Source organism: Sceloporus occidentalis, unplaced genomic scaffold (assembly GCF_023333645.1).
Source record: "Sceloporus occidentalis isolate IW3139 unplaced genomic scaffold, rSceOcc1.0.p SCAF_1, whole genome shotgun sequence".
NCBI lineage: Eukaryota > Metazoa > Chordata > Lepidosauria > Squamata > Phrynosomatidae > Sceloporus > Sceloporus occidentalis.
The window spans coordinates 207,687,929-207,700,955 of NW_028316981.1; the positions used below are offsets into that span (position 1 = coordinate 207,687,929).

At 40.7% G+C, this 13,027-nt stretch overlaps 1 protein-coding gene across 1 annotated transcript in view; it reads right to left on the reverse strand.

The window, feature by feature from the left end:
• Positions 1–1,888: 1,888 nt before the first annotated feature.
• The window catches only part of PIGG (phosphatidylinositol glycan anchor biosynthesis class G (EMM blood group)), a 118,767-nt gene continuing 107,628 nt past the window's right edge, over positions 1,889–13,027 (reverse strand). Inside the window, exon 13 of the mRNA XM_089488678.1 lies at positions 1,889–1,962. Within this exon, the coding sequence (XP_089344804.1) occupies positions 1,944–1,962 (19 nt within the window). The 3' untranslated portion in view covers positions 1,889–1,943. The remainder of the gene's footprint in view (positions 1,963–13,027) is intronic.

Genomic DNA, 13,027 nt, shown 5'->3' on the forward strand with positions numbered 1-13,027 from the left:
AATACAGCAAAGAATGAAGAATGAAATGCCCCTCCAATGGTCCTCCAACATCACAGAGGAGACTGCCCACTGCATCCCTGCATGATTCACTGCTATGATTTATTTCCTTCCAATCAGGTTCAGTGGGTGGGTAATGTCCCCCATCCTCTGCATTGGGTAGCAGTCAAGCATTCAGCCAATCCAACACACACACAATGCACAAACACTATTTTTTCACCAGGAGAAAAGTGCCTGCTGAATCACTGTATAAGTTTGGATTGCCTCCTTCCATTTGGGAAGCACATTCGGAAAAGTAGCTGCAGCAGAAATGAAGGAACCAAGTCCTTTTTGCAGAGGTCCCTAGGTATGGTCTCCTTTATCTCTTGATCTTTCCCAGTCCCTATTATGAGTCTGAACATCTGCGAATAATAGGGGAGAGACTAGGCCAATATAGGCAGACACACACAAATATTTCATAAACATATCAGTACTCCACAGGAAAAATTCATAATGAAGGGCCTTATAAGATGCCTTTCTTTACAATAATTCTGCACATCTAACATTTGAGGGAGGAATCTTTATCAGGAGATAAAGCAAGGGGCACAGTTAGCACAGTACATGTTTTTAGTTGTACAGATAAGACGTTTCAGGCACACAACCTAAAAGATAGTGTGTAAATGCCACAGACATAAGAATGTATAGACTCCAATATTGTACAAGTGTACTTTCCAAACAAATACAATAACCTGTGATACCTGTGAAGACAAATCTGGCTTGGCCTTTTAGACAGAATAACAATTTCTAGGCATACTGAGCACTGAACTCACCATCATTGCATTATGTACATGCGTATTTTACATATATTTTTCTCAGATGAAACTGGGGATATAGACCACAAGTAAAACCAAAATAATGCAGCACATATTTTCCTGTTTCCAAATCCAATACAAAATGTTCTGCACAGGAAATGAGAGGGGGGGAAATGCTTCATATCAAAACAGCAGCCAACTGGGCTCAAATGTGAGAGAGAAAATAATAAAGCAATTTGTTAACAGAATCTACTTCTAAAGCTGGTCTCATGCATTTAGGGACTGAATTTTTGAACACTGCTGAACATATTTGCCTATTTCACACAGGAGACCTCTTTGTTATTTCCTCTTCGAGATATTTATTTGCAATGCAGATGTTACATTGTCTGACAATAGAACAGACTACTAAAAACATCTTCTACAATGAGATACCAGGACATTTAAATGAGTCTGAAAATGTCAGATTGAGATAATTTCATCCAATTAACTATCCCAATCTATTCCTCAATGCTTGTTCCCAATAATATGCAAATATGCAAATTCTTTTTTTGAATTCTAAACACACTGTTTCTAGAACAGAATTTGCATATATAAACCTTGCATAGCATAAGTGATATCTTTATTGCACAGAATGTTTTAGGTATGGGTGAAGATGACTCACGATTGTAGAAGGTGGTTAAAATATTGGCCTAAACCCTATTATTAGTTCCAACTAGAAGAGACCCATTAAATCAATGGTAACTTGATAAGTAAATTCAGTGGTTCTCTAACAATGTTAGGGCCTTATCGCACTAGGCTCTTCTGCCACTAAAATAGCATTGTTTTGAAAAATGCTATGCAATTGGGTCTGCTCTCTTCCCTATCACACTTTCATAATCTTTCTGGCATTGCAGCCTTTCTTCATGCTAAAATCTTGTCACATGCAGCACTTGGCACTGCCCACCCAATGCCACCCCTTTACCTAGTTTGGCTCTCTCACACACACTGTTCAGTAAGAGCAGGCAGACTAATGAAAGAAATGTTGTTTTAACTGTTAAAACTCTGTTTCTAGTCTTTTCTGCTTACCTTTTCAGGTGGGGAGACACTGAGCAAAGTTTTTCCTTCTTGGCTTTTATGCCTTCCTCTTCCCCTCAATCATGGGTAAGCAAAAGGCACCTAGGTCACTTCCACTGACCTATTCAAAAAGCATGGGTATAATAACATGGTGCAATAAGGCTCTGAGTTTCAACTCACTAAAAGCAAAAGGATGCAAGGCAGGCAATGCTAAGTCTAATTGATTTCAACAGGGACTTAAATAGACACTTAAATACACATAGGAGCTGTTCAGCAGTGGAACAAAATATCACAGAAGGCAGTCTCCTTCATTGGAGGTTTTGAAGCAGCGCTAGCTCTGTAGCTGGAATCCTGTTTGTGGCATACATGTGGTGTATGTACACAGATATCCTGTTTCGACTGGGAATCATTCTCTAGTCACTTGTACTATATCACAGACCTCCTGCCCTGAAACTGCTAAGCCCATTGGGCCAGTGGGATGATAGAGAGGGGAAGAGAAAGGTAACCAAACAGCAAGGACTATGAGGGTGTACTCTCTCTGGCTTTGCTTCGCGAACGAAGATTCATAAAGGCTGGCGTGGGGGCAGAGTGGGGACATGACATCCACATGATGTATACCTCGACTCTGCCCCCATGCCAGCGTGATGCCATGCCCCACACCGTATAGTGGGCAGTGTCATGGCACTCCTCTGGCACTGTGTCCAGATGATGCAGCGCCAAAGGAGTGCCAAAACGCCGCAGCACCAGATGCTATGGCACCCTTTCTGTTGGATTGGCCATGGAAAGGCCAGATCAGGGCAACGGTGTGTAGTGGCCACAGACCCAATCTGGTGCTAAAAGGGACGGCTACAGGCTGCCCTTATGGGTGGTCTGTTGAGCCCCTACCTCATTCCTGCTTCAGTTTGCTAGTGAGAAAGGAAGAGGAAGAAAGCTATCGTTCTTTTGACTCTCTCTCTAGTGAACTGCAATGGGAATGAGAGGCAGTCCCTGCAGCGTCGTTTGGGATCTTGGCCTATGAGCTGCCTCTTATTTCCTATTTCTCCTCAGATCTGCCTAGCAGTTCAAGGAAGAGGCACACTTATGTACATTTAGGTTAGAGTCCCAGAGAAGAAATTAAACCAAGGCCAGATGCTGTGCACGGATTCTCAATATGACGTACCACTAGTGCATCATTCAGGAAAGGGCTATAAAGGATAATCATTACAATACATATTCAAACACTAGCCTGGCCAAGTCTGTCCAACCATCACCAATAGCTCCCTGCAGATTTCCTGTGCTTCATTGTTCACATACCTCCTAAATTACCAGCTGTTATCCGCCAAGCCCCAAAGCACCCTTTACCCCCATACTTCCTTGCAAACAATTTAAATACACACACCTATTCTTTAAAAATTTGAAGGGAGAGGTAGAATAACTGTTTTTTAAAAAAAACCCAAGTAGTCTGTACAAAAAAAGACAGTATTCCCATATAGTAGCTAATAACAGATTCAAAAGTCAGGGCATATATCATCCATCAGACTTCCTGAGGTTTAGAGATATGACTGTCAAGGCTTTATTTTGTGTCTCATTTCCCTGAATGGCCCACACTGAAGGAACACAAAAATGTAACTCCAGTGGAAGATATAGAGACATACAGAATAACTCTTTTGGACAATGAAGAATGGACATAAAATATCACCCTTGTATCTGTCAGGAATACATTCTTGGACTAACCATGGAAATGCAAAACTGCAGATTATAGTGACCCTTTTGAAATGAATTACTTCCAGAGGAAGTTGACCATATAGTCACACTGGAGGATCTAGAGATTCCTAGAGAGAACACATCTCCAAGCATTTCTAGGTCCTCCAGTGTGACTCTGTGTGACTCTGACAGCATGTCTGTGGTCAACATCTTCCAGAAGCATAGCATGGAATTGCTCTGGAGGACCTAAAATTACCTAGAGAGAGCTTGTTTTTTCAGACATGAGTAAGTGAAACCATGGGTACCAGTCTCACAGATGTGGGGATTGTACTGTATCCAACTGACAGTGGCAAAGTGGAGATCTGTATGTAGCACCATTGCAGGTGGCAGTAGTGCACCATCAGTAGTTTGAGTGTGTACTGCACAACACAGATGATGATGATAATGATGATGATGAAGGTACTGTTGTGTTTGCCATGATGAATTACGTAATATTATAACAAAATCTATTCTATTCTCTTGATTCAAGGAGGTGGAAGTTGGAGAAAAAACAATATAAGGAGGGGCAATATATGAGAAATGTGAAGTGGAAATGAGTACGAGAAATGTGGAGTCCTCCATTGTCATCGTCGTCGTCGTCGTCGTAAGATGACAGCTATATGCATTCCATATTTCTCATATATTGCACTATGGCAGTATTCAGTATAGGTATTCATAGCAATAGCATAGCACAATTCTGACAGTTTATATTTATACTATAATGAGATGGAGTAGGATCTCAATATCAGCAGCTGAAAACCAGGTTTATCACTTCAGGGAGATAAACTAAGCCTAAACTCCTGGGTTGGGCATCCTCCTTATATTGTTCTTTTCTCTAACTTCCACCTTCTTGCATTCAGAGAGTGGATTTTGTTACAATATTTCATAATTCATCATGTCAAATGCAACAGTACCTCCATCATCATCATCATCATCATCATCATCATCATCATCATCATCATCATCATCATCATCATCTGTGTTGTTGATATTACTGTTGCTGTTGGATTTTATCCAGCTACATCTCTGATAACCCTGCCTTGCTTGTGGACTTCTCGGAAGGCATTAGGCTTGCCAGGTCTGGAGGATCTCAGACCCTAAGATTTCATAGCCAAAACCTGAGGCTTAGGGACAAACTCTGCTGATGTTCTGCTTCTGTCACTAAGCATACTCATTAAGCATCCACCATGCTTGCTGAGAGCATGTCATTCAAATAAGAAAAACAATAAAATAACAATTTTGTATTTTTGTAGTGTCCGAGCAAAAAGATTTTTTCTCCTTTTTGATGCCAGCAAATCAGTGGATTCACAAAGTCCAACAATGGGGACAAAGAAGGGAGAGGAGGAGATTTTTGAGGCGTCCATAGCAGTTTTACCAAAGCAGAATACAAAATGAAGACCAGCAGCAGGAGGAAAATCCAATATCTTTTCAGGCCATGCCCTTGCTCTGAGAATCCTTTCCTCATCCTTTGGCCTGGAAAGAAAAGACCAGCCCTTGAGACTCTTGAGATCTGGAAATCCTATTGGCCAGAGTGGGAACATAATGCTAGACTGAATAGGTCTTTTTGGTCTCATCCGGGAAGTTGCTCTTATTACACTGTTACACTTAAATATTCTCTTCTAAGCTCCCTTTATCAATGTGCCTTGATTTCTTCCTTCACCAAATCAATACTAGCAATTAAGCTCAGAAACATTTAAATTCACTGATTTGCTGGCATCAGAAAGGAGAAAAAGTCCCTTCTTTCCAAGTCCTTTTGATTGGAAACCACAATGTATGCAAAATTGTTATTTTTATCTATGTATTTATTTGCTTCATCCATAACTCCAGGTATTACTAGACGTATCTATTACATTTATACATGCGCACACCGAGAGAGGTATAATGAGCACAGGAAAAATAAATTGAAATAATTATGCTCTTTCCATTTGCTTTGTCCTTGAAAATTAATATTGCACCCTGTTATGCTCAGCACTTTCACAACATAGCTTGGATAATGGCCATGATCATGTCTTTTGTTCCTTTTCTTCATAGGGAACATATTTTTCATACATTCTCTTAATAAATATACTGTGAGACATAAATTATAGGAAAGTAAGAGATTACTACTAGAAATATTGAATGAAAGCCAGCTTCGTGTAATAGTTTGAACATTGGACTAGGACTCTGGGAGAACAGAGTTCAAATCTCCACTCAGCCATGGACACCCACTGGGTGACCTTGGGCGCAACACATTCTCTCAGAGGATGGCAATGGCGATCCTCCTGTGAATGAAACTTGCCAAGAAATCACTGTTAGGTTCGCCATAGTCTCACCATGAGATGGAAATGACTTGAAGGCACACAACAGAAACAAGAGAACTCTACCAGAAACATTGTGTGATTTTATGCACAATGCTCATTCCTTCCATTTTTCTGCTTCTCCCTTCCCCATCTCAAAGAAGGATGTTCACAAGTAACCTTGTCACCCCTTCTAAATTGCCCAGTCCATAATAAATAAAAAGTTTAGGGCTAACTTCACACATATATTTTTACAAGGATGTTGTTAAAAATTACAACCCCTTATGATGTCATTACACATAACACATTAAGCATGAGCTGCAGTTACACAAACTATGCTATTTAAATAATAAGGACATGTTTTAAAAATGAGAAAAATATGCATATACACATACCTTTGAAGACAGTACTCTTGCCCTAAGATTCCTCTACCCAGCAGATGGGAGAAGAGGAATTCAGTACATGACACTCAAGCCCAGGCCCTGAGATCTGACAACCCTATTCCAAGCGCACCACCTACCTCCCCATTGGTTAGGCCCTGTGGTCATTTAGTCACCAAAAGAAAACAAGATGTGACCACAAAACATTTTCCTGAAGTCCGTGGAGACTCCCAGAGGCAGAGTCTCTGTGCTCCCTAGACCTACAACAGCTGACCATCCCTGTAATACAGGCTATCAGGGGCTTTTCAGCCTTCCAGTTTTTATAATTTCATAAAAGCAGTGAAATAGAAACACTAGCAAAAAGGTCTGTCAAATGCCATGCTTGAATGATGGGTTAACAATTGGCTTGGTGGGTCACTGACCATATAGGCTTGCACTGGGGACTGCTATTGGGATGTGTGTGTGTGTGTGTTTCACATGCGTGCAGTTTTACCTGGTTCCATATATTATTTCTTAAATATTGTATTTTATATGCAAATTAATACAAGGCCTATGTGTACATATATTTATTGCATTCCTTCAGTCTATGCCTTGCATTTCATTATTAATGCATGAGTATTGTCTCTTCTTTTCTTTTTGAAGAAAGCCATACAAAAATATTTCTTGGCTGAAACATGCTGGGCTAATTTGAGGAACAAAAATCGTTTGGATATGTCTTGAGACTCAGTTGCTGCTTTACATTTAATGAAAGGACCTGAAACTGCTGCAGGGCAGAGTGAACTCCAGGTGTCATGTAAAGGTTAGCATTGGCGGGTTACAAACCGCCATTAGGGACGTCCCAAGGACGTCCCAGTTTGGAAAAGGGGCGTCTCTTCTAGACGCCCCTTGCCCTATCACGGACTCAGTCCGTACAAAATGGCGGCGCCCTGTTCATACGGGCGCCGCCATTTTGACGTAACGGACGCTCTGCATCCGCACGTGGCACACCGGAAGTGACGCCGCGAGCGTGCCCTTTGTCACTCGTGGCGCCTCTTCTGGGGCCTGAGAAGGAGCGCAATTTCGCACTCCTTCTCTGCGGTGTCCAGGAGCTGCGCCGTTTAAAGGCTGCAGCTCCCGGACGCTGCAATCGGTGGCGGAGTCAGACCGCCGCTTTTCAGCGGTCTATAACCCACCATTATGTCTAATTAGGACTAATTTGCATTTATAGCCTCCTGTAGATTGGACCACTAACACTTTCAATCTGAATTTTTAATAATGCTGTAGATTTGATGTAGTCCAAGAGGAACAGTTCAAAAATAACTCAGTATAATCCTGGGATGGGCCCCAGTGTTGACTGGGCCCATGTCCTGACCATTGATGGACAAGTACAAGCCTTCTTCTGTCTCTTATAATGATCCTTTATCTTTCTACTTCATCAGACTGGAAATCCCAAACAGACCACTAAGAATAAAGAATAATGGGCTAAAGAAAAACAGTTCTTAGAGCTAGTCTACACTTAAATGTACTGTGTGAACTGATGTGCATTTTTGCACATTTGCATTGATGGGTAATTGTCTTCACTTTCCTGCACAAATTTTCATCTACTCACATCTATTCATCCAAAAATGCACAGCCATACAAAATAGATGTGAAGCAGACAGCCACAGGTGTGATACTGAGCATTTCTGCAGATTTCAGCAGATCCCTTGGTAAAAACCACAAAGCTTTTTTCCATGGAATTTAAGGAGGTTTGGCGCGGGGCGCACAAAAAGCCTGAACTCTTATGAATCATGTCTGGACAGATCACATTCGATTCGACTGGAATGTAGCGTATTTTAGTGTAGACTAACCCTCAACCCCACATGTTTAAATTCTTTTAGTTTCAGTGACTATTCATCTGGGAAATCAACAGGAACCAGTAGTTTGATTGTTGAACTTCAACACTGGAGCTCAGGGTTTGATTCCCAGCTCAGCCATGAAATCCACTGGGTAACCTTGGGCAACTCACATGCCTGCAGCCTCAATGGCAAATCTCCTCTGAAACCTTGCCAAGAAAAGTGCTTAGGGTTGCCATAAATCGGAAGTGACTCCAAGGCACATAACGACAACAACAAATTTACAAACCGCTGTTATAAACCATAACTATAATACAACTAATATCCCAACTCTCACAATAATCCTACAAACATCATAGAATTCCTATCCACTCAATATTATTGTCATACAATCATTGAGATGTATATTTGATTACAAAGTGAAAGTTCTATAATCATAGAATGGTATGTATTTTGCTTTTTAATAATAGCATTGTGTTCTTAAAACAATACATCAATAATACTGCTATTTGAGTAGCAAAAAGCCCAAACTCCTATGAATCATGTGTGGCCAGATCACATTCTATTCAACAAAAAATGAAGAGTAATTAAAAATGTAGCCTAGACCTTAATCGCACATGTTTAAAATGCTTTTAATTGTGGTGGCTCTTCCGCTGGGCAATCTCCAAGAGACAGCGTGGCATAGTGATTTGAATGTTGAACTACAACTCTGGAGACCAGATGCAAACAACAACCACATGCAGGCCACGATTCTGCATCCATCACATAGCCATGATGTAGTAGCTATGCTTTAACTCTGCATCTAACCCCTGAAACCCACTTTAAAAGCTAGTCAGCAATCCAGAGCAATGGAGATCTGTGCTGATCTCCATCATTTCCAAAAGCTGGCTGGCATTTCAGGGTCATTGGCAGTCATGGTGATAGTGCCACAATTGCAATTTCAACATCATACGTCTCACTTACAACAGGATGCCAATTGTAATCTACAAATGTACAGAAATAAAGGTGATCAAATCATCAGGAGTAATGCTTTAGAAAGGGGGAAATTCATTTAAAGACAACTTGCTGAGCCAGAATCAAGTCGTCCAAAATAATTTATTTTTGATGGGCATTGAAAATATTGCAAATATTGTTTAAAACAGAAATAGTTTCTAAACCCCATGGATGGAAAAGAATATATGCCGAGAGGTTTTATAAAACACAGCAGTAAATTTGTACCATTTGTCATACCTTGTCTTCAAGTAAATCATGTATAAGCAAAACAGTAAGACATTTTAAAATCAGAACAGAAGAACATATTTCATATTTTGAACTGTGGATGTACCTTTGGCATGACACTGGGAAGATTAAATCCCATGGATGAAATATCTCATTGGGGCAACAAAGAAAAACTGCAAATAATTATAAATTTTGCCTGGCACCCTGTTCAGCAATTACAACGTTGTAAGTCAAATGCATTGCAGTTTGCATTTACAGCCATTGCACCTGACCAAAAGGTCCCCCAACAACACCTACCTGTTAAGCCTCACAACTCCCCAACATATCCATTTCTGAACTCAGAAATGGGTGGCTGTGAATCTTGAAAGGTAGGTGATTTTGCAGGGGAGGGCAAGGGAAACATTGGTAGCATCTCCATAGCTACATCCCCTGGTACAGGATCTTTTAGAAAAGAAAGGTATACTTTAAGGTCAAGAGCAATGACTCTGTTTGGCCTTATTGAGCTGCTCAACCTTGTAATATTGCTTTGAGACACAGCTGCTTCTTATCAGGACTGGAAGAGATATAAACCTGTCTTCTTCTCTGATATTTGTAGCAACACAGGAGGCTGAACGGTGAGTACAATCAAATGGGGTGACTGTATTGTTTAGAGTTTATTTAACCCACGAGGAATAATGATTATTATATATGCTTTGGTTTTCTATAGTTTGTAAGGATTTTTTTTTTCAAATTGAAAACTAAAGTCCCCCTTTTTTAAAATTCAAAGATATTGTATGGATCAGAGATCTGCTTTATAAATGTATGTCTTAATGAGAGCCAGTGTGGCATAGTGGTTTGGACTATGACTCTGCGGACCAGGGTTCAAATCACAGCTCAGCCATGTAAACCTACTGGGAAACCATGGGCAAGTCCCACACTCTCAACCTCAGAAGAAGGCAATGGCAAACCCCCTCTGAAGAAACTTGCCATTATAAGGTTGCCTTAGAGTTGCCATAAGTCGGAAATGACTTGAAGATACACAACAACAACAACAACAACAACAACAACAGGTTATTGACTAGATAACAGTAATTTTGATTGATAACAATGTATTTTAGAAATGGTGCAGGAGGTATATAGTATTGGTTATAGGAGCCTCTTTAATGCATCTAACAGTTATTTGTGCATTTCACTATATACCTTACTGAGAAAGAACCATCATAACTAAAATAGATCAAAATCCATTAGAATAATAAGCATATTTTGACTAACCCATTCTTTTTTCCTTAAAACAAAATTGGATGTAAGAACACTGCACACAGAACATGCCCCTCCGACTGCCTTTCACATACTATTATGATCATAACCATCAACTTTATCTATATTTCTTAAGTGAAAGACTGTCTTCCACAAAGTAGGACACCTAGCCAATCAAACAAAATGGCTCTCACCACCATCCTAAATCAGACTGCTGAAACAAGTGGAGAAACCAGGAGTGGCTTTGTTGGGGAAAGGACTATGGGAAAGGCACTACAGACAGGACTGTGGACACAAGTGTGTGTCCTCAAAGGCACCTCATTCTTTAATTCTTGTTTGTTCAAAATATTTCAACAATACCTTGCAAGGCCCTTGACCCTCAGTTCAGCCCTTAGCTCTGGTTGGATCAATGGGAAAGAATAAAGTTGTTTCAGGAAGCTTGAAGCCTGCCAAATAACTGCCTCAGTTTTAGGATATGTACTGGATTAAAGCTGGTAACAATGTTCATGTAAGCAGGGCTTAATTATTTTCTCAAGGGAAGTGAAAAGATCTACTAATGTGGTGGCTCTCAATCTCTCCCCTACAATATTTTGGAATTCCAGCTCCCATAATCTATGACCATTGGGTATGCTAATGGGGTTTCTTTAAGCTGAAATCTAAAACATCTGGAGAGCCAAAGGCTGAGAATCCACTCTCCAAGCAGACCAAGGCCTATTATACTAAAGCAGCAGCATGAAATGGGAGAATGGGTTGCACCACTTCAGATTTTAGGCAGTGGCAGAGGGAAGGTCTATCTAGGTTTCATATTTCAGTACCTTGGATAGTTCTTTTGGAGCCACACTCAAAGCAAATTCTCTGCACCACAAACATTGGGCCCAAAAAGACAGGCCAAAATAAAGCTGCTTCGGGTCACTTTGGAGGTATGCTGTTTAAATGATACATGCGTCCTAAAAGGCCGGAAGCCACGCCAAAGCCATGCTCCAGTCCTAAGGACTGGAGTGCAGCTTTGGTGCAGCTTCTAGCCTCTTGGGATGCATGGATCATTTAAACAGCATACCTCCAAAGTGACCCAAAGCAGCATTATTTTGGCCTGTCTGTTCGGGCCCAATGACACCTTCAGCCACCCCTAGCTATGGGTAGAAAATACAGTTGCTGAATGTTTTTCTATGTTGTTGTTGTTAACTGCCTTCAAGTCAGCTTTGACTTCTGGTGACCAATGACTCTGCCCAGTTCTTGCACACTTAGGGAAGTGTCCCCTGTAATTGAGTCTATCCATCTGGAGTGTAGCCTTCGCCTCTTTCTATTGCCCTCCACTTTTACAAACATTACCATTTTTTCTAGTGAGTCATTCCTAATCATCATACAGCCAAAAAATGACAGCTTCAGTTTGGGATTGTTCAGATCTGATGTGCTTTTACAAGGACCCATTTGTTTGTCTTTTTAGCCATCAACGGTATCTGCAGAACTCTCCTCCAGCATCTCATCTCATATGAGTTGGATTTCTTTCTATCAGGTTTCTTCACTGTCCATCTTTCAAACCCATACATAGTGATGGGAAATACAGTGGCTTGGACAACCCTCACATTAATGTTTAGTTGTATATCTTTGCACTTTGGAATCTTGCCTAGTTCTTTCATAGCTGCCCTCCACAGTCCTAGTTTTCCCCTGATTTTCTTGACTGCAATCTCCATTCCAGTCAATCTTTAATCCAAAGTATGGGAAGTCTTTAACTATTTCAGTTTCCCCATCGTCTATATTGAATTTGTGTAGATTCTCCTTGGTCATTATTTTCGTTTTCTTAATGTTTAACATTAAACCTGTCTTGACACTTTATTCTTTGACTTTCTTTAGTAACTGTTCCAAGTCTTTGTTACATTCTGCTAGTATTATGGTGTCATCTGCATGTCTGAGGTTGTTGATATTTCTTCCTCTGATCTTCACTCCTCTTTCCTCTGAGTCTAAGCCTGATATTTTATGTGCATAATTTGAACAAATAGAGAGATATAATGCAACCGTGTTTCACTGCCTCTCTGATTGGGAACCACTCTGTAAACAGAACAACTTTGGTGGGCAATGGTTATGTCTCAGCTTTTTGTCTTCTGTACTGGAGAGGTTTAAAATGTAATGGAACAAAAATTCAAAATTCATGATTAGCCACCTACAGACTTCTGTAACCAAGGACAAACCAGCATCTCAATGCTCTCTCCCCAGCCCATTCTTCTGCAGGTGTAGATTCGGCAGATTGCAGAAGAAGATTTCAAGTGAGGAGGGGAGGAAAGCAGTCCTTAAGAGTAGGGGAGCCTGTCTGGCCATGACTCCTCTTCTCATTGAGGAGGCTTTGATAAGGTTCTCAAAGAAACCCACTTAATTTCCTGGAACACATTGTGAAACCTTCTGCCTCAGAATCTGAATGATTCTTATTCTACAAAATTTGTTTCCTGACTTGAACCTGCCGGGGGGGGGGGGGATATGTGCAGTAATTTAATACAAGGTACAAAAGATTCCCGGAGACAAGAAACTGAAAAAGTAAGTTGAGGGGA